Source organism: Spinacia oleracea, chromosome 6 (genome assembly GCF_020520425.1).
Source record: "Spinacia oleracea cultivar Varoflay chromosome 6, BTI_SOV_V1, whole genome shotgun sequence".
Taxonomy (NCBI): domain Eukaryota; kingdom Viridiplantae; phylum Streptophyta; class Magnoliopsida; order Caryophyllales; family Amaranthaceae; genus Spinacia; species Spinacia oleracea.
Window position 1 is genome coordinate 106,739,713 of NC_079492.1, and position 25,549 is coordinate 106,765,261.

The 25,549-nt window shown below is 36.3% G+C and overlaps 2 protein-coding genes and 1 long non-coding RNA gene across 6 annotated transcripts in view; 2 read left to right on the top strand and 1 right to left on the bottom strand.

The window, feature by feature from the left end:
- The window catches only part of LOC130463989 (uncharacterized), a 35,719-nt gene extending 26,229 nt beyond the window's left edge, over window positions 1-9,490 (top strand). Inside the window, exons 2-3 of the long non-coding RNA XR_008924272.1 lie at window positions 9,182-9,232; window positions 9,371-9,490. This is a non-coding gene — a long non-coding RNA (uncharacterized lncRNA). The remainder of the gene's footprint in view (window positions 1-9,181; window positions 9,233-9,370) is intronic.
- Window positions 9,491-9,506: 16 nt separating this feature from the next.
- LOC130463453 (ruBisCO large subunit-binding protein subunit alpha, chloroplastic-like) lies at window positions 9,507-12,360 on the top strand. The gene is made up of 4 exons (XM_056832587.1): window positions 9,507-9,528; window positions 9,958-10,271; window positions 10,359-10,409; window positions 12,343-12,360. Exons 1-4 carry the CDS (start codon window positions 9,507-9,509, stop codon window positions 12,358-12,360), a joined length of 405 nt encoding a protein of 134 aa, XP_056688565.1.
- Window positions 12,361-16,033: 3,673 nt separating this feature from the next.
- Window positions 16,034-23,199, bottom strand: LOC130464017 (uncharacterized). Of its 4 annotated transcripts, none has more exons than XM_056833358.1 (2): window positions 22,617-23,199; window positions 16,034-16,778 (listed from the first exon to the last, which is right to left on the bottom strand). In XM_056833358.1, exons 1-2 carry the CDS (start codon window positions 23,182-23,184, stop codon window positions 16,696-16,698), a joined length of 651 nt encoding a protein of 216 aa, XP_056689336.1. In that variant the 5' UTR covers window positions 23,185-23,199; the 3' UTR covers window positions 16,034-16,695. The 4 variants fall into 4 exon arrangements, with proteins under 4 accessions (XP_056689336.1, XP_056689337.1, XP_056689335.1 ...); XM_056833359.1 differs by lacking the exon at window positions 16,034-16,778 and adding an exon at window positions 21,396-21,700; XM_056833357.1 differs by lacking the exon at window positions 16,034-16,778 and adding an exon at window positions 21,773-21,990.
- Between the last annotated feature and the right edge of the window lie 2,350 nt (window positions 23,200-25,549).

Here is a 25,549-nt window from a genome sequence, read left to right on the forward strand (position 1 = left end):
GACGTGGCGTAAGCCTATAATACTTGACCAAGCGACTTTCAGACTTAGGCCAATTGGACCATAACTTTCGTTGGTTGACACTTTAGATTTTAACCCTTGGGTGTTCATTTGTCATGCGCCATTTTGCTTAATGTTGGCAAGGTAGTTAGTTGGGGAGATCGAATTTTCATTTTTGCAAGACTAGAATCATTAGTGCGGCTTCCCTCTTAGTGTGTATTGCTTTACCCCCAATGGTAGCCTTATGGCATGCCGACTTGGGTATTTTCATGGTTCGTCATGTTGCATTCATGGAAAATCTTTTAGTCTGTACTTAGGAGTACTTCAAGGAGCGAGTGGCTCGAGAGGACTATGATAGTCGTGACCCAATGTGATCATAAGCCTTGAGGCCATTAATTTTTTTTATTTTTATTTTTTTTGCCAATGGTATTGACACCTTAGGCTCACTTTGGGGGTTGTGCGACTATGGAAGAATGATTTTCAGAATGTGACTGTTTCCATTTTGCAAATACTTGAATTACATAATATATTCTTTTTATTGGTGAGAGAGAGTATTGAGGCCGTAGATTCTTAGCAAGGGATGACAATTACATATGGGTGCTTATTGATTTCTTTTAAATGTTAGGAAGGGAGACTCAATATGGTTTAACCTTTTAACTTGCAGAGCGACACCAAGCATTAGGACCGATTCTATGTATAAGACAACTAACACTTAGGATTTAGATTGTACTTTGGCATAGCCTAGTCTAGACTCGGATTTATTTATTTTTTATTCGAACATTATTTTTTGAACACTTTATTCGAACATCATTTTTTGAATACTTTGCCCATGTGACATTCACTACTAGAAATAGGACATTTAACGACGAACAATTTCGTCGTTAAAAGCCTCAATTTTCGTCGTTAAAACTTTTAACGACGGTCATGATGTTCGTTGTAACAGGTTCCGTCGTTATTGGCTTTAACGACGACGTTCGTCGTTAATAAATAACTTTTATTGACGACGAATTACTGTTTCGTCGTTAATTGGTAACGACGAATGACGAACCGATAATTCGTCGTTAATGCTTAACGACGAAACAATAATGCGTCGTTAAATACTTATTCACGATGATCAATTAAGCAATAACGACCAAAACATCCCTCGTAAAATGTCCTTCCCAACGGTAATTTTTTTTGGATTTTGGCAATAACGACCAACTATTATGTCGTTAATATTACAATCATAATAATATTATTTGCGCTTTTCGAAGCACCTACATTTTTCCTGTGATAGATAACTATAAATCAATTAAAACAAATGAAAATTTCATTACCCAAAATATTTTTGACAAAAGAATTTTAAGTTACATGAAACCAAAAATCACATCCCCTCTAAAAAAGCTAAAAGATGAGTAACTCTTGTTTAACCTAATAGAACAAAGTAAATCTAACTAGTTGAAGTGTTTTCTCTTGGAGTGTCATCTCTTGAAAAGCATTGTAAGAACACTAATATAAATGCTTTAAGAGTTTAAGCTCATTAATCTCATCTTCAACTGAACTCGATCAACCGACTCTTAAGTGCATTGTTTGCTTCTTGTACCGTATCCACGCGATTGGTTCTTTAGAACATGATTTTGTTTATTTGCCTCTTTCAACTTAGATTAAAGTTCCGCCCTACTTGGTTGTGGTCATGATATTTCTTTAAGTATTATTCTACCTCCAAAACCCGATCACGAGACTTCGACTTAAATACCTTTTGTGCTACCTATATAAAGAAGCAAAAAGTTAAATACCATGGCATGGGAAAGTAAAAATAAAACCAAAAAAGATATAAATGAAGAAAAAAGTACCTGTTCATAGGAAAGTGTTGGTTCTTCTTCCATTGTTTTTTGAATTTCCTACTACAACATGGCTATTAATATAATACACGGGAAGCTCCAATTAAGGCCAACTGTCAAAGTTATAATCTCTTAATTAAATTTAATAAATAAGCTTAAAAACTGCAGAGGAAGTTTAGGACCGAATTTTGAAAGATTTTATATTAAGTAGGAGAAGAATAAAAAAATACATAGTAAAGTGAAGCAACATCGGTTTAAATTTTAAAAACAACCAAAAACTGATTTTATTAACTGCAGAATCATTACCTATAAATTTCGATCACATCATCACATCAAAAGCAAACATCAGAACTGATTAATAATGACTAACATTACACATATCAGGCTATAATAGATTGGTTTGGTTTGTTGTGTTTTCATCGGGTGAAGAGCATAATGTTATTCTTAGAAAATCCTTCATATAAGTTGGGTCCACGTCTAGTCTGCCTGCTATAGTGTTTAGTGATGCAGAAATTATGTTACTTGCTATTAAATTTCACTTGGAGAAAATTTTCTACTTACTGGTATTTAAAAAAATGAGAACAAAATTCTAGTACCATTAAATCTATATCCAACCCTTGATAATAAGACTCAAATCTTTTTCAATTTGATCTCATAATTAGAAAATTAGCCAGCTATCAACGACTAGACAACCAGGAACTCCTATGACTTAGGTAACAACAAATAGAAAAGTCCTATAATTGAAAAAGAGCAGCTTCATGTGGACTCAAACCACCAACTGTCGCACTATTCCTAGAGTTACATAATTTGATTAGGGTGTATCATTTAACTTCGTGTTGATTCAAACTACCAACTGGGATTAGGACACCATTATAATGCTAAGATTGTTTGACATCATGAATCTATTAATTATCTATCGGATTCCTAAATGTCAGGCTTGCTTCAATGGAAGTTTCATTTCTGATCTACTATAATGATATTGCATATTTTTTCATCAACTTTAACCTCTTATTACATTGGTATCACGGTTCATAAATAATAAAGGCCCACTTAAACTATTAATAATACTTAAATCGTCAGCCTACCTTCCCCATCCCATCAAATTTTCTCAAGTTATAATCTGACTTCCTACATCTCACTAAACCCTCCTTATTTCCCAAAACATTGAAGTCATGATGATAGCCAATGTGATGATATTGAATGTGTTATAGCTTCCCTTAATGTACAAGCTGCTAATATTGATTATTGATTGTCTAGGTGGAGATTTTGAAAACTGAGAAAATTGAATCTTGAGTGAGGGTTCTTTATTAGCAGGTTGATATGGAAGAAGCTAAAACACAAGAGAATGCAAAACTTTACGCATTGCAAAAAATTGAGGTTAATTTTAAGGAAACTAAGGAGTTGTTTGAAAAGGAGCACGAGGTTGCTAAGAAAGTAGTTGAACATGTACCTGTTATACAGGAAATGCCAGTTGCTGACAGTGTTTTGGTGGAGAAGCTTACTGCTGGAAATGAGAATCTAATGGTGCTATATTAGTTGTTTTCTGTGTTACTTCTCGGATTTAACTTCTTGAACACCTGATGCAAAAAAAAAAAAGTTAACAACATACATATTAGCGAAAGCTCTAATTAAGGCCAATTGTCAAAGTATCATATACAGAAAGATGTAATTAATGCCCACACTAATTTATCAACAAAAAAATTAAGACCTCCCAAATTGAGCTAAAATTCCAACATTTGCCTCAAAAGATTAGGAAAAAGAGACAAGAACTAAGTTTCCAATTGTATGGCTTGCTACTTAATTTATGAAATATTATAATTGCGAATCACATAAGGAGAATACATGTATACCTAAAGAGGTATGACACAACACACACATTAGTGGCAAATGAAAAAACCGAGCACGTCGTGCCAAACAGCCATTATTGAAGGATTTTTGAGCCAAATTGGAGTGTGCTTGCTTTCTGATCTTACTCCTGTCATACAAGAACGTGCAAGTGATCACTTTAGAGCTAATATATATATATATATATATATATATATATATATATATATATATATATATATATATATATATATATATATATATATATATATATATATATATATATATATATATATACAAGTGAATAAAAATAGGACCTACAATGTGCTAATAAATGATCGGTTTTTAAAGCCTTGATTAAGCATTGGTTGAGTTTTTGAAGGCAATCAAGTGGGAAATTTTCAGAGATGATGTAAATAAATAAAAAAGTTGGACAAATAACCTGAACACACCTTTAGAGATACAAAATCACTCCAAGGTCTCCAACGGAATTGACTGTGAGCTGAACCAAACTTGAATAACATGAAGATACTTAAAGTTATTAAACTTGATGACCAAAGTCTATAGTAATAAGCATATTAAGGACCCAACTCACAAACTTCGAAACATCTTTGTTCCATTAATATGAATATCAAGACCCATGATTTAATGTCAATCCGAAAAGAAATAAAAAAAAAAGAAGTAAATATGAGATATAAAGGATAAACACAAAAGGAGTAAATTCACAAATCCCGATTATGATCAAATGCAATTCTGCCAATTCAGCAACGAATCAAGATAATGTAAATTAAACTTGCTAATGACTAAAACGAAAACAGAATATAAATATGAGATATTATCATACTGATAATTCCAATTGTAGATTGATTTCTATGAAAATAACTTTAATTGTGAACTGATATTAAAGTACTTTATTAAATATATAAGATATTCAATTCTTGTTAATAACCATTCACAATACTTATTAATGGATTAATAATTGACTAATAAGTTAACTCACCAATCTCATGTCATAGAAAGCTACCGGCCACCTCCACCAATCTCATTACCTTTTCAATATCGCACCATTTTACTCAAGCCTTCGGAGTCCCTGTCGAAGCCGATTGAGATGAGAAAGGACCCTCTATAAATATGCGGAAGGAGAGTAGAATTTAGGTTTGCAAAAAATTATCCAATGAACCCTCGCCGCCATGGTATTCGGGAACATAGAACTAGAGAGGAAATTTTTTATCAATTAGGTTTTAGAGGGTTCAGAGAGTTTTGTGAGATTTTATTCAGAGAGTTTTGTGAGATTTTATTCAGAGAGTTTTGTGAGATTAACATAAACCATAGCCACCACAAGCCTAAGACATGATATCCTATCTTATACTAGAACTAAGGAACAACAATAGTCGAGTGGAAGCCTTCTGACATTCAGTAACAACTAAAGGAATAAACATAGCAGCAAGCTTATTCTTATTACTGGTCAGCTATAAAGGGCATGAATATGCATCTACAGGTCTAAATTCAAGAGGAAAAACAAAAAGTCCAGAGATGGTATAACTAAATAGAAGCTGAAAAGAAAACCTGAAAAACATCTTTATAGACACAAAAGACTCCAACGGAGCTAGGTGAGAGAAAAACGAAACTTGAAAGAGAAAAGTCTAAGAATTATGCATATGAAGCAATAGTTTTAATGAGAACTGAGTTACATGTTGATGATTTCCAGTCAACAAATCTTTGGTTGGTCAAAGTTAAGTGCAGAACTTGTAATTTTACATAAGCTAAGAGAACCGAATTTATATATCCAATAGAACAATAAAAGACTACCAATAATGTGAACAATTAAAGGCATCATGTAAGAGGACACTAACTTTCAGTAATGATTGCAACAATCGACAAATAAATCCTAAGATCACATAATAAGAACTTTATAACCTACAATTTAATGTAAAAATTACAAATAAACATGATAAAAAAAGTAAAATAAAATCTTAGATCGAGTACCCAAATTAAGGTCATGAACATACCAAAACGTAGAATAATCCTTTCCATGCCGTGATGCCGATCTCGAAAATTTGATGAGTTTTCAAGCTCCTACTCCTGCAGCTTTAGGTGAATCAATAACTCACTATAATAGTATAAAGTATCTCAGAATCAATATTATAGATTACAAGAACCTTAAAAGTTACAATTATAGAGTGAAAGAAACATATGGGAACCAAGAAATTCGTTAATCAACCTTCTGTTTCGGATAAATGGACATAATCTCGTTATAACTAGCGCAAATGGGCATAGCTTCACAACTTGTAGCAAAAATTGATTTACCCAAATAACGAATTGGTTAAATTGGAATTGAACTTTACATTAGCAAAACCATAAACAATAACCCATATATGTAAGTAGCAATTAATAATGCGAAATAATTCATAGCCATATACAAAACCTAGATTCATGATTAATTTGCGTGAAAAAGGAACACAAGTTTAAGAGCAAACCCAAAACCTAAATCCTCTTGTTGAGGTATAGAAATCGTAATTTAGAAACAAAGAGGCAAAATACCAATGGAAAGATGCCTCCTGAAAGCTGCTAGCAGAATCGGCGGGGAGAGATGGAGATACAACCACATCTTAACTCAACTTCCTCAATCAATTGAACCAAAAAACTAAATCGACCCTCGGATCCCAATTTGAAGGGGAAAAATCACTGAAGCATATAGGAAAGAGAGAGAGGTATAGTATGTACTCCATATAAGGATTAGAGAATCATACACTTGGGCTTTAGGTTGAAATTTGAGGCTGCCTTTGTAATTTGTAAGTTAATAGTCGAGCTCCAGATATGGGGAATAACGATGAACAAATTTATTTATATTTTCTTTTTTCTTTTTCCTGCTCATCAATTACGAGGAACTTAATTTCTTCTCGTAGTATTTCAGCGCGTATACCATTTAACAATTGACTCTTGACTTTGTCTTTAATATGTTGTCGTTAGATGTCTATATTCTAGTAGTGATTCAAGGTCATTTTAATTAGCATGCTCGGTTTTGGTGCCGAACATTGTCGTCATAGGAGGCCTAATAACGACACAAGGAGTTGTTTATTTTATAAGTCGTTCTTATAATCGAGTGCCTTTTTTCATACGTCCTCGTAGCAAATTTGTTACGGAATTTTTTTTATTGCTACGTAAACTTTATGCGCAGGTACCGAGGCTGCTGTGCCTGACCAAAAGGCCAGGCAGCAACTTCAGCGCCCAGCAGGGGCGTTGAAAATGATTGGCGCCCAGCCAGGGGCGCTGAAAATGCGTCCCTGACTGGTACTCGTATTCTGTTCGTCTATCCTTTTTTCGTACATACGACTTAATTTTACGTGCTTGCCTAATGACGTCCTTTACGCGTTATGCAGCGTTGTGGAATCCGTTACAGGCTGTCCTGGGGGTCGCTTATTTTTGTGGCGATCGCCCGGGGCCGCGGAACACGTATTTTAGTATAACTCTTTGGCGAATTGGTGTTTATGAATGTTTGGGCAATTTTTAGGGTCGTTGGTTTTCTAGTATTATTTGTCACACACAATCACATAATTCGCTACACACAACTAACATTACAACATGAAGCAAAATAATATGTCACGTAGTTTATGATAGGCTTCTATGGGTAATATTTGTGCCGGCTTGGTACCTCCTCTATCGTTGATCCAACACATGCCCTGGTCGGGGAAGTGCATTCACGAGCGAATTTCGTCCCAAGAGGCCAATCACGATGTAAGCCAAGGGGGCATGCACCAATGAGAGGGACCTAGTGGGCGAGCGATTTGGTTTGGGATAGGTGTACTACTAGTGAAAGTGCCGAGTGGACAACATTCGAAGCGTATGCACCCCCCAGGTGGCGATGGGAATCCTTATTCCCAACTCCCGAGATGAAACATGCCAAGGGAGCCAAGATTCGTTATGCGGTTCTGTCCGTTCACATTAATATGCTGATTTTCAGGTCGTCCCAACTTGATAGGGAAATAAACGTGGGGTAGGATCGTTTCACCCTTCGGCTATTTTGATTACCTACGAGCACGGGTATTTCATTAACGTCCCCAGTGGAGTCGCCACTGTGAGGGGGTCGAAAAAGCACGAGGCTAATGCGTGACCTCGTCCCTCGTAGGCGTGACGTTGTCAAATCAAGTGTAATTGGATCTCCTGTGAGTTTACACCCAATCGACTAGTAATATAGGAGTCGCCATTCAGTTTTTAACGACAATGAGAGAAACTGACAAAACCCGGTTATCGTGACATAAAGGGAGTGCCATTATGTTCGACCACGACGGCCATAGGTTCCCTTGTGATCCCTGGTGTGGGGATCGCTTAACGTACACCCGTAGGGCAGAGATTGAGAGTTCGGGGGACTATAACTACCGAGAGGAGTGCTCATCGATAATACTCCAGAGGCAGGTTATCCTTACTAGCTCAGCATAAATAATTGAAGGGACATGCGTTAAACTATTAAACTATTCTGAATTGATTTTAGCAATATGCAACACATAATACTAAATCGATCGTGATTATCTTATTTAGATTGATTTAAGGTACCTAGCATGATAATTCAATTGTCCAGGGTATTATCTTATTAGGCGTGATAGATCAATCAAATTAATAGTTTGACAATTTTATAAAAGGGTGATGAAAGCGATTAAATCATATGAGGGACACATTACAACGCACCCTTGAGAGGTGTGTTGTGGTTCTCAGAAAACTAACCACTTAGCTTTGCTATTTCTCCTTTTATATAGCGAATCTCGGGTTTCCAAGCAATGTTCCAGTATTTAGGCTTAATTCATCAAGCTACAAGGGGCAGGATGCGTTATGTTCGACTTTTGGGTCGATTGCGACAGAACGCCGGATCAATTTCGCAGCGTGAGGCTTAGGCTTAAGGCTAGAGTCAATACTCAGATTATGGAATTGTGTGTTATTTCACGTCGGTTTTAGGCTGTATTTATAGGAAAAGAGTGTGTGGAAAGATAGATTTTAAGATACGAATCCAAAACGAATCCGGAGATAAAACGGCCCCAGGCGTTTTCAGCGCCCAGGGCTGGGCGCCAAAGATTTCGGCGCCCAGACCCAGGCGTTGAAAATGGGAGTTGGGCCGAGTTCTTTGTCAGATTTGGACTCTTAGAACACGGAGCTTTTGAGATTTATCCGAGTCCTTTAGTGCGTATTAACTTATGACGGAATGCGTCTGGGCCCGTTACGAACTCTAGGTTCGTTAGGAATTTAATTAATACGTAACTCTTATTTTCGAATTATACCAGGAATGCAAATTCTATCTCTTTTAGGATTTATGTTGGAGTGCAACACCTAATTCTGACAGGTTTCTATCTTTTATGACTTTGCCACTTTTAACAACTACCTTTTACGGCAGTTACTATTCTTAGCAGGTTTCTATAAATAGCAGCTTTGGCTGAAATGAAAGGGTGATTGAGATCCGTTATTTTATAAGAGATGCGTTGCCAAGTGGATATTTATGTTCTCATCATCGAACATTCCCTTTCGGGAATGGGGACAAAAGTAGGTGTCTACAGATATACTTTCATTATCCAAGATAGTTGTATGTGGCAGCCTCTATCTCTCATGTGAGTGTTTTAAACTTGTGTCTTACTTTCATTTTGTTATAATATCCTTTGATTTTCTGCAGTATAATTCATCTTCACTTAACTCACTCTAATTTCTTTACATTCTACTGTTGTCATTGTGTAATATTTCTGTTGTAGCTGCTTAAATTTTTGGCTAAAAGAAGAAAACTACAAAATATTTTCTTAAGAAAGCAAGGGGCCTTGAAGATTTGCAGTTTGATATACAGCAGCGAGCACTTAAGCTCACTGCAAACAGGTATTCTTTTTTTTTGTTATGCAGAGTACAATATCTGCAGGTGAAATTTGATACTTTTTCGTGTGTGAGAATTTTTGTTGTTGAGGATTCATGCTAAAGATATTGGGTGCATCTTTTTCCTTTATCTGGTAAAGAAGCAGTCCACCGGTCATGAGTAGACATAACCTGAGCTTTGTGACCCACCGTAAAGTTAGACTATACAGACAACCTTTCCTTTCATGGATACTGAGCATTTGGTTATAATGTCATAACTGCTGATGTGTTCTCATGTAGATTGGTTCTTTGGGATTGATTCGTAGATAGTTCTAAGAGTTCCAACTTGGTGAGAAGAATTTTGATTTTTGGGAATCTATCTTGAGAAACCAAATAATTGTGGCCTTATTTATGTCATAAGCTTGTGGCTACTTCCATTGCTCATTTAAGTTGACGATTTAGTTGCTTAAGTATTAATTTGTAAGTTGTTATCCAGGTGCGGAGTTCCAGGCCAATGATTTGGGATTAAAGGTGGAGAGCACATCTATCGAACAACTTGGTTTGGCAAGGAAGGTGACAATCACCAAGGATAACACCACCCTTATTGCTGATGCCGCATCCAAAGATGAACTTCAGGCTAGAATTGCACAGCTTAAGAAAGAATTGTTTGCAACCGACTCTGTTTATGATTCTGAGAAGCTTGCTGAAAGAGTTGCCAAACTTTCTGGAGGAGTTGCTGTTATAAAGGTTGGTGCAGCCACAGAAACTGAGCTTGAAGACCGTAAACTGCGAATTGAGGATGCAAAGAATGTAACTTTTGCTGCCATAGAGGAAGGCATTGTTCCTGGTGGTGGTGCTGCTCTTGTTCATCTCTAAACTTGTGTACCTTCTATTAAGGAGAAGCTTGAAGACCCTGATGAACGTCTGGGTGCTGACATTGTGCAGAAGGTAAACTCCATCTCCTGCATTCAGATTATAGGATACTGGGTCAGACTCCTGCCATTTTAAAATCTGGGCTTCTCGGTGAAGGAAATAATGCCCTTGGTCTAAGTATGCATTCAATGTTAAGTCTAATAAATGCGGTTCAGTATTAATTAACAAGTTAATAATTCAGTGAGATCAAGTGAGTTGAATGCCTAGCTAGAGGCCGCTTCAGTTCAAGTGGAATTAATGATATTAATCCACATCTTACTCTTGACTGAACCCGTAGGGTCACACAAATAGTACGTAAACGGATCAAGTATTTAATGGCATTAAATACTCTATCTATGGATATTCGGAATCGACGGATCTTGGTTTCAGTGGGAGCTGAGATCGTCACAAGCAAGTGAATACTCCGGAAACGATGATATTGCCGGAAACGGAAATATGGATCGTATCGGAAAAATAAATATTATCCAAGTCGTAGATGTTGCCGGAAACGGCAACATGGTACGTATCGGAAAATATTATCGGAAATGGAAATATTGCCGGAATCGGAAATATTGCCGAAAACGGAAATATTGTCAGAATCGGAAATATTATCGGAATCGGAAAATAATTCCGGAAACGGAAATATTAAATATTTATTCGAAACGGAAATTAATTCCGGAATCGGAAATATTAAATATTGTTCGTATCGGAAATGAATTCCGGAATCGGGAATTTAATCGGAAGCGTATCGTACGAATTAGCATCGGACGAGGCCCGCTAGACGAAGGCCCAGCACGAAGCCAGGCCATCGCCCAGCGAGCCACACGCACCATCGCACGCCAAGCCTCGACCAGGCCCAGCGCAAGGCCAGGCCCAGCGAAGGCCTGGGGCGCGCGCGCGAGAGCACAACAGCTGTGGGCCGAGCGCTGTGCGCCTAGCGTGGGCCGCAAGGCTTGCGCGGGTGTACGGTGCTCGTGCAATGCTCGTGCGGGAATCCTAAAGCAATCGGGATTCGAAATATGATTAAATCCTAAAACTATTAGATAATGATTATTTAATAGAGTCCTAGCAGGATTCTAATTAAACTAATTAATATCCTAATAGGATTATAATTCCTTTTCCATACCTCTATAAATAAGTGCCTAGGGTCATAATTTATAGATACAATTAAAGTATTCAAAGGGTAAGTTTTTGAAAGAAAAATCAGCCATACACGTGCAAACACAATAGCCCAAATTCCTAGTAACCTTAAGGGCGATTCTAGTTGGTCTAACTTGAGGCGGATCCGGACGTACTGTGGACTATCTACGGAGGGACGACATTTGGAGTCCTAAAGACTTGTTCTTGTTCGGTTCGGGCGCAGCTAGGGAGGGCACGCTACAAAGTGTATACTCCTAAATTATGCTAAATGATTATGTGTAAATAATATGTTTCCTGGCATTAAGGTTTTCCGCATGATTTATGTTTTGTCATATGTATCATAACCTAACACTCGGCTATGCGTAGCCCCGTTAATCTGCGTGTATCTTTTAGAGTTATCTACAAATAATAAAATTTCGAACTGGCACTGAAAGCTAACCTGCTTTAACTTCTAGATTAAGTAGAGAATGCAATTTTAGTTGAAGGGTCAGCTTTGGTTCGAGACCAGATAATGTTTTCTACCAAAGGTCAAACAGAAATGCAGCGTGATACACTAATAGTATACGTGACTTGAATTTCCTTCTAAATACTGAAGTTATGACATGCTAATATTCAACTCGGTATTTGGTTATCCTTTAAATTCCCCAACGTGATCACATTAGTAAGACATCCTTTGCACTTTTCCAAGTCACCACATAACTACAATATGTGGCCATTACCTACTTTATTTCGAACTGTAGTTAAACTAGTAGAATTCTTGATCTTATGAGATGGGGAAAAAAGGCGAGTTTTGTGTCTAAAATAGTTAATCATGTTCTTGCTTATGCAGGTTCTACAGTGTGATTGAGCCTGGAGACTCCGTACGATTTATTGGAGAATTTGATAACAAGGGAACTAGTAATGTAAATCATGACAATAATCTTCTTGTTATACACCCAAACCTACTACTTTCCGGGACTCGGGTAATCTTTTCTTCTTTTAGTAAAATCTATGCATTATTTTTGTCAAATAGGAATTATTAACCCTTTACATGTTTAATATACTTAGTATTAGGTTTCCAATCCTTATTCTCATCTACTTTGGTCAATTTATGCACATTTAAGGCTCTTTCGATCCTTACATGTCCTATTTTGACTATAAAAGTTGTTTTCGCTCCCAACTCTCAACTAATAAACCAAAATAGGAATTATTAACCCTTTACATGTTTAAAATACTTAGTATTAGGTTGCCAATCCTTATTCTACTTTGGTCAATTTATGCACATTTAAGGCTCGATCCTTACATGTCATATTTTGACTATAAAAGCTATTTTCTCTCCCAACTCTCAACTAATGAACCAAAATAGGAATTCTTACATGTTTAAATACTTAGTATTAGGTTGCCAATCCTCATTCTCATCTACTTTGGTCAATTTATGCACATTTAAGGCTCGTTTGATCGTTATATGTCATATTCTGACTAAAATAGTCGTTTTCCCTCCCAACTCTCAACTAATGAACGAAAATAGGAATTCTAAACGCTTTTCATGTTTAATTCACTTAGTATTAGGTTGTCAATCCTCATTCTCATCTACTTTGGTAAATTTATGCACATCTAAGGCTCGTTTTGGTCATTATAGGTCATATGTACCTATATCGAGCCAAATGAGCCTAAGATGTGCATAAAGAACTTGAAATGAATCTTAGTAACCTCTAACTAAGCATGTAAAACATAAAAAAGGTTTAGAAAGTGTCATTAGGTTCATTTGTTGATAGTTGGGATCGAAAATGCCATTTTTAGCCATAAATGGCCTATATCGACCCAAGTGAACCAAAGGCGTGCATAACGAACTTGAAATGAGTTTCATAAACATAAAATTAATCATATTAATCATTAATAAAGTTTAGAATGTGGAAATAGGTTCGTTTGTTGGTAGTTGGGATCAAAAATGCCATTTTTGGCCATAAATGACCTATATCGACCCAAATGAACCATAGGCGTGCATAACGAACTTGAAATGAGTCTTAGAATCATATAACTAATCATATAAATTATGAAAAAGGTTTAGAATGTGGATATAAGTTCGTTTGTTTGGTTGGGATCGAAAATGCCATTTTTGGCCATAAATGACCTATATCGACCCAAATGACCCATAGACGTGCATAACGAACTTGAAATAAGTCAAAACAAATGATACCGAAGATGGTACCGAAGATACCTAAAATTTGGAAATGATACCGAACCATCACATGCCAGTTAATATAACTTACACACAACTAAGTTTATTTCAGACAAAATAAGTTTTTTCAGATAAAATAAGTTTAGATAAGTCCAAATGAGTTAATATAAGTTCAGTTAATTTCAAATAAGTTCAGGTAATATAATTTCAATCAAAATAAGTTGAATAGAACGAAGCCTTAGTCCATTTTATAGTGTAACAAGTATTGTGGGACGTACGGAAAAGGAAAGTGTAACAAGAAATGTGGGACGGATGGAGTAAAATTGTAAGAGAAAGTTGTAAATGTCGTGGGATAAGAGGGGTAAGATAATAAATTTTCAAGTCCATTCTATTTTTGGACTTGAAAATTTATTATCTTACCCCTCTTATCACACAATATTTACAACTTTCCGCTTACCTTCTCTTACTTTTTTACTCCCCCGTCCCACATTACTTGTTACAGATTCCTTTTTCGTCCATCCCACAATACTTGTTACACTTCTATATTAGGAATGACCCCACAATATTTACAACTTTCTGCTTACCTTCTCTTACTTTTTTACTCCCCCGTCCCACATTACTTGTTACAGATTCCTTTTCCGTGCATCCCACAATACTTGTTACACTTCTATATTATGAATGACCCCACAATTATTATATTGTCTCTCTCCTTCCACTAAAAAGTTTGGTCCTCACACCATCTCTCATTCAATTAGAAAAATACACCACTAACCCCTATCACATCTAATTTTAATAAAATAACAATTGATAACCACACAACCACTTATCACTTAAAACTTTGTACAAAAGTATGTGTAACGAGCAGGCCCGGTCCTGACATTTTGAGGGCCCTAGGCGAAATAAGGGATTTGGGCCCTTCCAAAATAATACGTCTTTAACTAAAATATTTTTTTTTTTGTGAAATCCATTATATTGTTGAATTCAAATCAATTAAAACTTATTATATCTCCTTTGCATGATCCTAGAATTTCAAAACACGGCTCTAGTCGATTCGTTGAAATATTTCAATAAAATAAATACTCACTTAATTACAAGATAATTAATATGCGTAAAGAGATATTTTTTTTAAATAAAGGTTCATTTTGAGCATATAAAAATATCAGTTAATTTTGTCTTCATTAAAATGCTTATCTATTTTAAAACTTATAAACCCATAGTCCATCAAATAAGCATTTTTTTGCTCACAAATTGTGTACTAAAAGTCACATACTACGTACATAAACTCAGCGTAAAACACAAAAATAAAAATAAAATAAAAGAGTTAGTAAGGGGTATCGAACCCTAGGCCTCTTAGTAGATATCAAAACTTTTGAAGTTACTTTCTACCTAGGCCAAGGAAATAACATGTGTATTTAATGTGTTGTTTATTACTAGTACTAAATTACTGGATAGACAATTATTTTGGGCCCTTTTCGCCCTGGGCCCTAGGCGGTCGCACCCCTCGCCTACCCCCTAGGGCCGGGCCTGGTAACGAGTAATGTGGGACGGAGGGAGTAATTTTTTCTCTCACACCACTTATGTGTAACGAGTAATTTACCTTTTTATCTCACACCACGAGTAATGTGGGACGGAAGGAAAATATTTTATTATATTCACTCACCTTTTTATTCACTTTTTTAATTTTGTCTTAATATTTATGCAAATAATAACCGTAAAAGTCATTTTAAAACGGAGGTAATAGTAAGGAATCGAAGAATATGAAGTGGTAAGTAATTAGGTTTTTGAATGAGAATTGACAAATATTGAGGTTTTGTTCTCCACAAACTACCATAAGTTTACCCAAAAAAAATCTACATATACTTGGTAATAATAATTTTTATCCCGCTAGATCACTTGGATGATGTAAATTAAAATAAGAATACTTGTTTTTTGTGAATTAAATTATAACTATTTTTTTAGTGAATTTAATTTATAATTTTTTTTTAAATGAGATAAATTGAATGACGGGTACTTTTGCTTAAGGTATAAAAGAAATTAGGATAAGATGAAAATGTACATTGAACGCAACGAGATTCAACTTTAATTTACTATAAAATCTCATGTAAATAGAGCTCGTGTATTACACGGACTTAAATTCAGTAATTAAATATATATATATTTCCTCCGTTCCTAAATAGTTGCACCGTTTTAATTGAGGTCAAAGCAAGATAAGTGAATAGTGTTAAAAGTCAAAATGGTGAACTATTTAGTTACGGAGGAAGTATAGGTAAAGGTCACTAGACTCACTAAGATGTACATCATTGATAACTGTTAGATGTCAAGGGCTTACGACCTAAGCCAAAATGTAACTTACGTTAAAAATTAGCATTATCAATGAGATTAAAAGTTGGATAATTTAACAAGAGCTACAAGTATATAATAGTAACAATATCTAATCTATTACAAAAGTTTATATAAGACAGGTTTATGTAATTATTTTTTTTTTTTTTTTTTGAAAGGTAAGAAGAATAATTCATTAAGAGCCCCTCTGCTCGAGGGTCACTCCTAAGTAATCACTGCTAAGAATAGAAAGTAATTGCGGGCTATTACAAGGGTCTATAAACATTTTGTCACTAATAAGATGTCCAACATTTGCAATCCAGTCGGCTGCTCTATTTGCTTCTCTGAAAATATGCTTAATTTCCCATATGTTGAAAGTGAGGAGGAGACTTTTTATGTCAATGATGATGTTATGAAGCTTCCATGGAGTTGACCATATTCCTTTAACTGAGTTGATGATGAGAAGGTTGTCACCTTCAATGTATAGTCTTCTGATATTGAGTCGCTTGGCTTCTTGGATACCTTTGTGAAGAGCACTAGCTTCGACCATAAAGGCTTGAGAATGACCAAGATTGTAGGTATATGTCGTAATAGGTTGACCAATGTTGTATCTGATAATGATTCCTGTTGCTGCTGAAGAAGATTTACAAGAACCATCAAAGTTAAGTTTGAAGGTATCCAATGGAAGGGGATACCAACGAACCATCACCGGAGGAGGAGGAAGTGTAGTTGTGTGAGGGTGTGAAGTGAGAGGGGTACCCTTGAGTTGGTGATGATCAATTTGCAATCTAAATTGTCATTCATGAAAAGTCGAGTTAGCCTTAAAAAACACTCGGTATTGATTGAAAGTTGCACTATTGAAAATGCAATCATTTCTTTCCTTCCAAAGAGACCAAATAGTAAAAATAAATTTACAAAGTGTTAATGAAAATTTTCTTAAATACTGAATAGTATCAAAGAAATCGTGTTGAGTGATGGAAAAATCCAACCAACCTTTAGTGAGATTCAGATCCCAAATTTTCTTAGAAGATGGGCATTGAAGGAAAAGATGGTTAACTGTTTCTATGTAAGTTTCACAAAGTGGGAAAACGTCAAAAGGAAGAATATTTCTCTTATGTAAAATATCTCTAACCGGGATGCTTTTGTGACAAATTTGCCACAAAAATATTGCAAGCTTTGGAGGGATATCAAGTTTCCAAATCCAATGAAATTCCCATTTCTGAGAGTTTTCTTAGATATCGTGAGCAATCCAAGTTGCTGATTTGACTGAGAAGTTTCCTGAAGAAGTAGCACCCCATATCGGGGTGTCCTCCATATCATTTAAGAGTATTGGAAGACCTTGAATTTTTAGAACCATATTTGGAGGTAAGGTGGTTGATAGTTTAGGCAAATTCCATTCACTGGATGGGAGAATGAAATCTGAGACTAGTAGATTGCAATCAATAGTTTCTATGGTACGATCACAATAATTCATGAGATTATCCTGAATGACCCAATTGTCAAGCCAGAAATTAATAGACTTACCGTTGCCAATTTTCCAACGAATCCCTTTTCTCAAGATTTCTCTTTGATTTAGAATACTATGCCAAATTGGCGAGTCTTTTTGCTTAGGCTTATAAAGAAAGAAGGAAGTGTTCTGAAGATATTTTTTTTTTAATAATAGAGACCCAAAGGCTATTTTCGTTTTGAAGGATTTTCCAACCTAGTTTAGTAAGAAAAGCACGGTTTAGAGGCATGGTTCTACGCAAGCCCAAACCCCCTTGACTTTTGGGTTGACAAATTTTATTCCAGGCAATAAGCGGTGTGTAAGAAGAATTTGCAGTTTGTTTCCAAAAGAAATTTCTATGAACCGCATCAAGTTGAGTACAGGTTTTTTGTGGGAGGAGAAAGGAAGAACATATATATGCTGGTAAAGCCTCGAGATTACTTTGGATGAGGATGGCTCTTCCTGCTTTGGAGAGGTAATTTGCATGCCATGAGTTAATTCTAGTCTCATTCTTAAGCATTATGTTTTTATAATCAGCTTTTGTTGGTTTATACGAAGAGAAGTATGCACCTAAATATCTACCTAGAGACATAGATTTGGTCATAGCAAAAGAGCTAGCTATACTATCTCTTCTATGGTTTTGAATCTGTTTGGAGAAAACAATTGCGGATTTATGAAAATTGACTAATTTCCCTGAGAGTGAGCAAAATTCGTTGATAATTGTTTTGAGTAGGTTACAGGAAGAGGATGTAGCTATAACGAATATTAAGCTATCATCTGCAAAAAGTAGACACGAAACGTTTTGAGTGTGAGGGGCTAAGCGGATGCCTATACCTTTCTTTGGGTTTGTACTATTAGTTAACATGATTATAAAAACTTCCATGCATAAAATGAATAGGTAGGGAGATAACGGATCTCCTTGACGAATACCTCTGGAAGGGGTAAAATGTTCTTTAGTTGATCCGTTTATTTTGAGCGAGTAGGAGACTGTAGTGACACATGCATTTACCCACTGGATCCATTGGTTTGGAAAACCAAAGGCGGTAAGGGTTGACCACAAAAAATCTCATTCTATCCTATCATAAGCCTTTTCCATGTCTAATTTAAGGGCACACCAACCAATTTTAGATTTGGATTTTTGGAAGGTGTTTAGAATTTCTTGTACTATTAGTAGATTGTCGTGTATGGAATGTTCGGGAGTGAAAGCATTTTGAAAGGGGCTAATATGTTCTTGGAGAATAGGGCATAATCTATTAACCAAGAGTTTGGATATGGCCTTATAAAGGGTGTTGCAAAGACTAATTGGTCTGAAATGGTTTGGATTTTTCGGATTATCATTTTTCGGGATTAAAGCAATGATAGTGTGGTTAAGAGCATGCGGAAGTTTCCCATGGTAGAAGAAACTTTTAACTGCTGTGGTAACTTCTTGACCAACTATGGGCCAATAGGCTTGGAAAAATTTGGGTCCGGACCCATCAGAACCTGGGGATTTGAGTGGGTTCATATCAAAGAAGGCATCTTTAATTTCTTCGTCAGTGAAGGGAAGGAGTAAATTTTCTTGATCTTGTTGAGAAACAAAGGTAGGGAGGAAAGACAAATCAAAAATCCTCCCTGGGGGTGACGAAGAAGTGAATCGATTTTTGAAAGCATGGAGTAATGAATTAGACAATGTAGTTGGGTTAGTGTCCCATTGACCTAAGTCATTTTGAAGCCTATAGATTGTGTTTCTCGCACATTGATTTTTGACTCTTTGGTGGAAAAAATGTGTATTTCTGTCTCCTTGGGTGAGCCATTGTTTTTTGTAGAATTTTCCAAGTACTTTGACCAATTAAAAGTAACTTTTCTCTTTGTTTCACCATACGGAGTAAATGGTCACGAAGAATTGGGTTATAAGGTTGATTGAGAAGTTTTGTCTGAAGTTCGTGAATTTTTTCCATATTATTCTGTAATTTAAGAAAATTGTTGCCATACTTGTTTCGAGCCCATTCACGGAGTTTTGTTTTAATAATGGAAAGCTTTTCTCTAATTCTAAAGAAGCGAGAGCCGGTTCTTCTAGTATTCCAAAGTTTCTTAATGATTGCATGAGAATCACTATCAAGGGTCCATAGATTCTAGAGTCTATAAAGCCGATTTTGATGGTTGGAAGGAGTTTTGGTGTCGAAGAAAACTGGGGCGTGGTCTGATATTGAAAAGATGCCATATGTGACAAAACTATCAGGAAATAAGCTTGAAAACTGGTGGTCAATGATTGCTCTATCTAAACGTTCTAGGAGATATTCATCTCTGTTGGATTTCCAAGAGTATGCTCTTTGTAGACATGGTACATCACATGCATTGTGGTTGGACAGGAAGATAGGAAGTCAATGACATTGTTGTGAGGAAATTGGATTTCCACCAAATTTATCCTCGGGTGAGAGATGTTCATTAAAGTCCTCTATTAAAAGCCAAGGGAGTGGCATATTGTCCTAAAAAACTTTAAGTGCATCCCAAAAAACATCTTTATCTATTTCTTTTGCTGGACAATAGGTGCCCATGACTAAGAAAGTGTTGCTAGTTGGTTTGTGAAAGACCGTTAGATGCGCACATCTATCAGTAATCGTGTTGCTAGTTATCTTAATATTATCTTCGTTCCAAAGGATCCACATTCCACCACAATGATTGGAAGGATCGATTATAAGATGCTTTTGGAAATTGAGTGCTTTTACAATTGTTTTACTATTTGTATTGCTGGTCATAGTTTCTAGAATGAAACAAATGTCTGGTTTAATTGAAGCTTTAAATTTACAAATTCAGCTACAGCTTGGTCACGTTTACCACCTTGAATATTCCACGAGCAGACTTTCATATGGAAACTTTGATAAAAAGAGATATGCACAATTCGGATTTAAAATTCCGATTCCGGTAAGGAATGAAATCCTTAGGTAATTCATATGCGGATATAAAAATCCGATTCCAAGAAGCACATTTGCAAATGGAGGATGCATTCACGATTGAAGAACTAGTCTAGGGTACGCAAAACGACAACAACAACACCTCAAGTCTAGTTCAAATGGACCGTGCTATAGATGATCTAATGGGTGATCCAAACCAAGATGACACAACTTGGATCGATGCGATGAGAGAACCTAGTTTCACGATTCAAGAACTTTTTGGTGGTCCGGATATTACTCTTGATGAATTTCTTGATTTGGATTTTGGGAAACTATGAAGAACTTCACCAAGGTATATATGTCTAAAGGTACAAAATTAACTACTAATTGTATTAGTTTCTCTACTAATACTAACTAGAGTACAACTTTTGGTGTATTGGTGGTACTTGAACATTATTTTGTGTTGGTGCTAGTTGAACATTATTTTGTATTTTGGTGTATTGGTGCTACACACAAGTATGGCTTGTAGCCAATGTATAACTTTTTGATCATATGGCTGCCTTTAGTTTGTTGGGCAAAGGTACAGGTAGATGTAGTCTGTTGTTCTATGGAAAATTGGTCTTTTGGTTACACACTTCATTTTGTGTACACATTTGGTGCTTAAATATTAGCCCAGAAAATTTATTAAATTCTGGATGAAGTTTATTTTATACCTACATATACTTTTATTACAACATAAATGGAGTTGTATTACAGAATTAAATAACACACTTCAAGTGTAACAAAAATATTTAACTTTGGATGAAATTAAATTCATAAATGTATAAACATTAATTATAAGATATTTGGACTTGTATTATTGATATTATACTATAGATATACAGGTCAAATAAATTTTTGACAACTACATATCAATGGGTTCGCCCTCATGTCACACTGGTTACACACTTACGCCTATAATAAAGCATTGTTATCACGATAGACGCGGGTTCGATTTCTTGTAAACAGCAAAAGTACAACACTCCCCCCCCCCCCCCCCCCCCAACCTCTTTTTTTGGATCTGTTCCAAAACAATTCAACGTCTTCAAAAAACATTTAGTCTTTTTTTTTATTAATTCCATACACCAAACAAATTAATCGATTATTAACCATCTTTCATTCCAGAAAATATATGAATTATATACAGATATACAGGTCAAATAAATTTTTGACAACTACATAGCAATGGGTTCGCCCTCTTGTCACACTGGTTACACACTTACACCTATAATAAAGCATTGCTATCACGATAGACGCGGGTTCGATTCTTGTAAACAGCAGAAGTTCAACCTTCCTCCCCCCTCTTTTTTTTGATCTGTTCCAAAATAATTCATCGTCTTCAAAAAAAATTTAGTCTTTTTTTTATTAATTCCATAAAACAAACAAATTAATCGATTGCTTACAATCTTTCATTCCAGAAAATATATGAATTATATACATTTTTTTTTAATAACTTCGATATCATCGAAATTTCATAAATAACAAAAAGAAACTACATCTGAAAGAAATTCCAAGAACTGCAAGAACAAAAATAGCCGCACAGAAACGGGGATTGAAACAAAATCAAAAACCATAAGCAAGAACCGCAGTGCTTTTCATTCTCATCTGCAAACTTTCAATGAAAATGGTGAACATTGGAAATAACGAAATTTACCACAGAAAATAAAAAGGTAAAAGTTAATTCAATACTTTGAATTTCAAATTCAAAATGGGGTTTCAAAAATTTGGTGCTGAGTTGGATGGGAGTAAGCTGACTGTGATATGACTAGGATTTTAATAGCCAACCACAGCCTAGGGTAACATTACTAGAGTTACCCACGAGACAAACATCTGACAACATTCAATGAAAGGATTAAAGCACCCATTAAAAGAATGAAACCCATTAATTAACTTCAATCCAAAAAGACTATGATTAAAATGTTCAATAGCAAACACCATGTCAGTCCAATCCAACGAAACCAACAAACATGAAGAATTAGCAAGTAATACCGCATGATCAAAATTAACAAGACCGACAGACTGTGTGTAAAGTTTGAGTAAGTACAACAATCCAGCATTAAATTCAGAAAGATTGGGCTTATAGCTTACATGAAAAACATACCATAAATTCCAATTTACAATAGGGAAAAAGTGACAAAAAACAAGATTAGAGTCATGAAGAAAGCCAAGGCAGATCGACGAAATCGGAGCAATAGAAATTTGTTCAATTAAGAAAGGGTTAGAAAACTTACCTGGGTAAAGATAGGGACTCGATTGCCCACGCGCGTCACCCGACTTATAACATATTCGATCTGATCTTCGAACATGGCACTTTACACCGAAGACGATATCAAATCGAAGAAAAAAGTACCCGGTGGATCTATAATTTGGCCGGTTTTGGGTAACCATTAAACCACAATAATCAAGATCTACAAATTTAGGGGTTCCATTTTCTTGATTTTTAAGAGAAAATGGAAGAGACGACCCAAAAGGGGTGAGATATGACTGACTTACTGAAGAACAATGGCTGTTTTGGTGCTTGGTTGGTAAGGGGGTGAGCTCAAAAGGAGGAGATTCATGGTTGATGGTACATTTAGCAGGCGGCGCTGGGTTGTTTTGTCTCTTAGATTTCTTTTTCCTCTTAGGTTTCTTCTTCCTCTTAGGTTTCTTTCTCTCTCTAAGTTTCTCTCTCATCTCAATTAGGGATGTCAATGGGGCGGGGCGGATGCGGATGTAGGTCCCTCCATCCTCATCCCCACCTAAAATTTTCATCCCCATCCCCGCCCCATCACCTATGGCGGGTACAAAAGCCATCCCCATCCCCGCCCCAACGGGTATAAACTAAAATCCATCCCCGCCCCACCACCCAGCTGGGTATCCATCCCCTTCTTATCCCCGCCCCATACCCGCGCCAATACCCGCCTAATTTTTCTTATTTAGTTTGTCATATATATAAAGTAATGAAAGTTAACGTTAGGAAGAAAAAAAAAACCTTATGACTAAAGTAACATATATAGTAAAAAAAGAATACCCGTCATAACAAAAATATCAAAACAAAAAACTTAAAAATCTCACATAAATTCATATTATCTCTTAGACATGCAAATAAACTCACACTTACGCCATCACTCATGGCGGGTATGAAGCGGGGAGAGTGGGGATGGGGCGGGGCGGATGGGGATGGGGCGAAGCGGGCGGGGATGGGGCGGGTTCAACACAAAATCCACACCCGCCCCATCACCCATGGCGGGTACGATTTTTATACCCATCCCCGCCCCATCACCCACCAAACCTACCTCCATCCCCGCCTACTTGGGGCGGATGCGGGGCGGGTCTCCCACGAAACCCGCCCCATTGACATCCCTAATCTCAATATACAAGACAGGTTTATGTATAAGATCAACTTTTTATCAAAAAGTTACTCAATGTACGTGATCAAGTAGTTGCATTCTACTATTATTTATTATACTCTCCAATCAAATAGTTATACTTTCTAATCAAATAATTATATTTTCTAGTTAAATTTTTTTTTTTTTTTTACATGTTGATATCAGCAGTACTACGCACATGACAGTTTCATAGGAGACATAGGCCTTGTTCTTTTGGATTTAATTTCAGTTCTATTCAGTCCAGTTCAGATCAGTTCCGCTCCGTTCGGTTCAGTTCAGTTCAGTTCAGCCCCATTCGGTTTATTTCAGTTTAGCCCCATTCGGGTCAATTCAGTTCAGCTCCATCCAGTTCAGTTCAATTCAGCTCTATTTAGTTCAATTCAAAAGAACGACGTTGCGCTCTTCTTTTTCCTTAATGATCTTACTTTGTTATTATTTTTAATATCATAATTGATAGAGATAGAAATCTTGTAGGATTTAATCTCTTAGGATATTTGATGTATATTAGACTTCTAGTCATGTTAGTGTTCCTAATTCTATTAGGACTTATATTGTAATCCCTATATATTTATTTGATCAGTGAAATACACTCCAATTCAAGGAATTTCTCATAATCTAACATGATATCACAACTTAGATTATAGTAGTTCGCTTCCACAAATATCTTAGCTTTTTTATTTGTGTGATCTTGGTAATTCTTGTGTTGCACTCCACAAAACTTATGCCTATTTCTTTCTGACTTGCGCACAAAGCTTAATCTCACTAATAAAAAGCTTGGTCCTTTATTTTCTTTCTTGTTTTTACGTAAAGTAGTGGTATACCCCAAACTCACAGTATGGGCAAAGATGGTGAGATCCCTCCTTAACCGACTTCGAAATTTCAGCCGGTGTAGACACCTACTTTTGTCCCCATTCCAGAAAGGGAAAGGTTCGATGATGAAAGAATAAAAACTCCACTTGACAACGCATCTCCTATAAAATAAACGAATCTCGATTCCCCATTTCATTTTACCCGAAACCTGCTATTTATGGAAACCTGCTAAAAATAGTAACTGCCATAAAAGGTAGCGTCTAAAAGTGGCAAAACATAAAAGATAGAAATTAAACCTGTCAGAATTAGGTGTTGCACTCCAACATAAATCCTAAATGAGATAGAAAACTGCGAGAATCTTATTCCTAATAGGATTCGGAAATAAGAGTTACGTATTAATTGAAATCCTAACGAGCCTAGAGTTCGTAACGGGCCCAGACGCATTCCGTCACAAAATTAATACGCGCTAAAAGACTCGAATTAATCTCAAACTCTACGGATTTCAGGAATCCGAATCTGACAAAGAATTCGGCCCAGACATCACTTTCAACGCCCAGAGCTGGGCGCCGAAATCTTTGACGCCCAGCCCTCGGCGCTGAAATTGCATGGATCTCTATTTTCAACGCCCAGCCCTGGGCGCCGAAATCTTTGACGCCCAGAGCTGGGCGCCGAAATTACCTGGGACGTGTTTTTTTCCTAATTCTTTATGGATTAGAACTCTGCAATTCTATCTTTCCACGAACTCTTCCCTATAAATAGGCCCCTAGTTTCGACGTGAAACAACACACAACAACACATAATATATTCTGAGTATTGACTCAAAACCCCTTAGCCTAAGCCTCTCGCTGCGAAATTGTTCACGCGTTCTGTCGCAATCGATCCATAAATCGAACAGAACGTATCCTGTCCCATAATTGAGATTCGCTAAATAAAAAGGAGAAATAGCAAAGTCAAAGTGGTTAGTTTTCTGAGAACCGTGACGCACC

What these genes read in the sequence shown, in the direction of transcription:
- LOC130463453 (XM_056832587.1), top strand. Translation starts at nt 9,507, where the DNA reads ATGCAGAGTACAATATCTGCAG. An exon ending in GCAGAGTACAATATCTGCAG is followed by an intron (nt 9,529 to 9,957) that starts GTGAAATTTGAT and finishes GTTGTTATCCAG; the next exon opens with GTGCGGAGTTCCAGGCCAAT. An exon ending in GAATTGAGGATGCAAAGAAT is followed by an intron (nt 10,272 to 10,358) that starts GTAACTTTTGCT and finishes CCTTCTATTAAG; the next exon opens with GAGAAGCTTGAAGACCCTGA.
- LOC130464017 (XM_056833357.1), bottom strand. Translation starts at nt 23,184, where the DNA reads ATGGGGATGGCTTTTGTACCCGCCATAGGTGATGGGGCGGGGATGGGG. An exon ending in GAGTCCCTATCTTTACCCAG is followed by an intron (nt 21,991 to 22,616) that starts GTAAGTTTTCTA and finishes GAAAGTTTGCAG; the next exon opens with ATGAGAATGAAAAGCACTGC.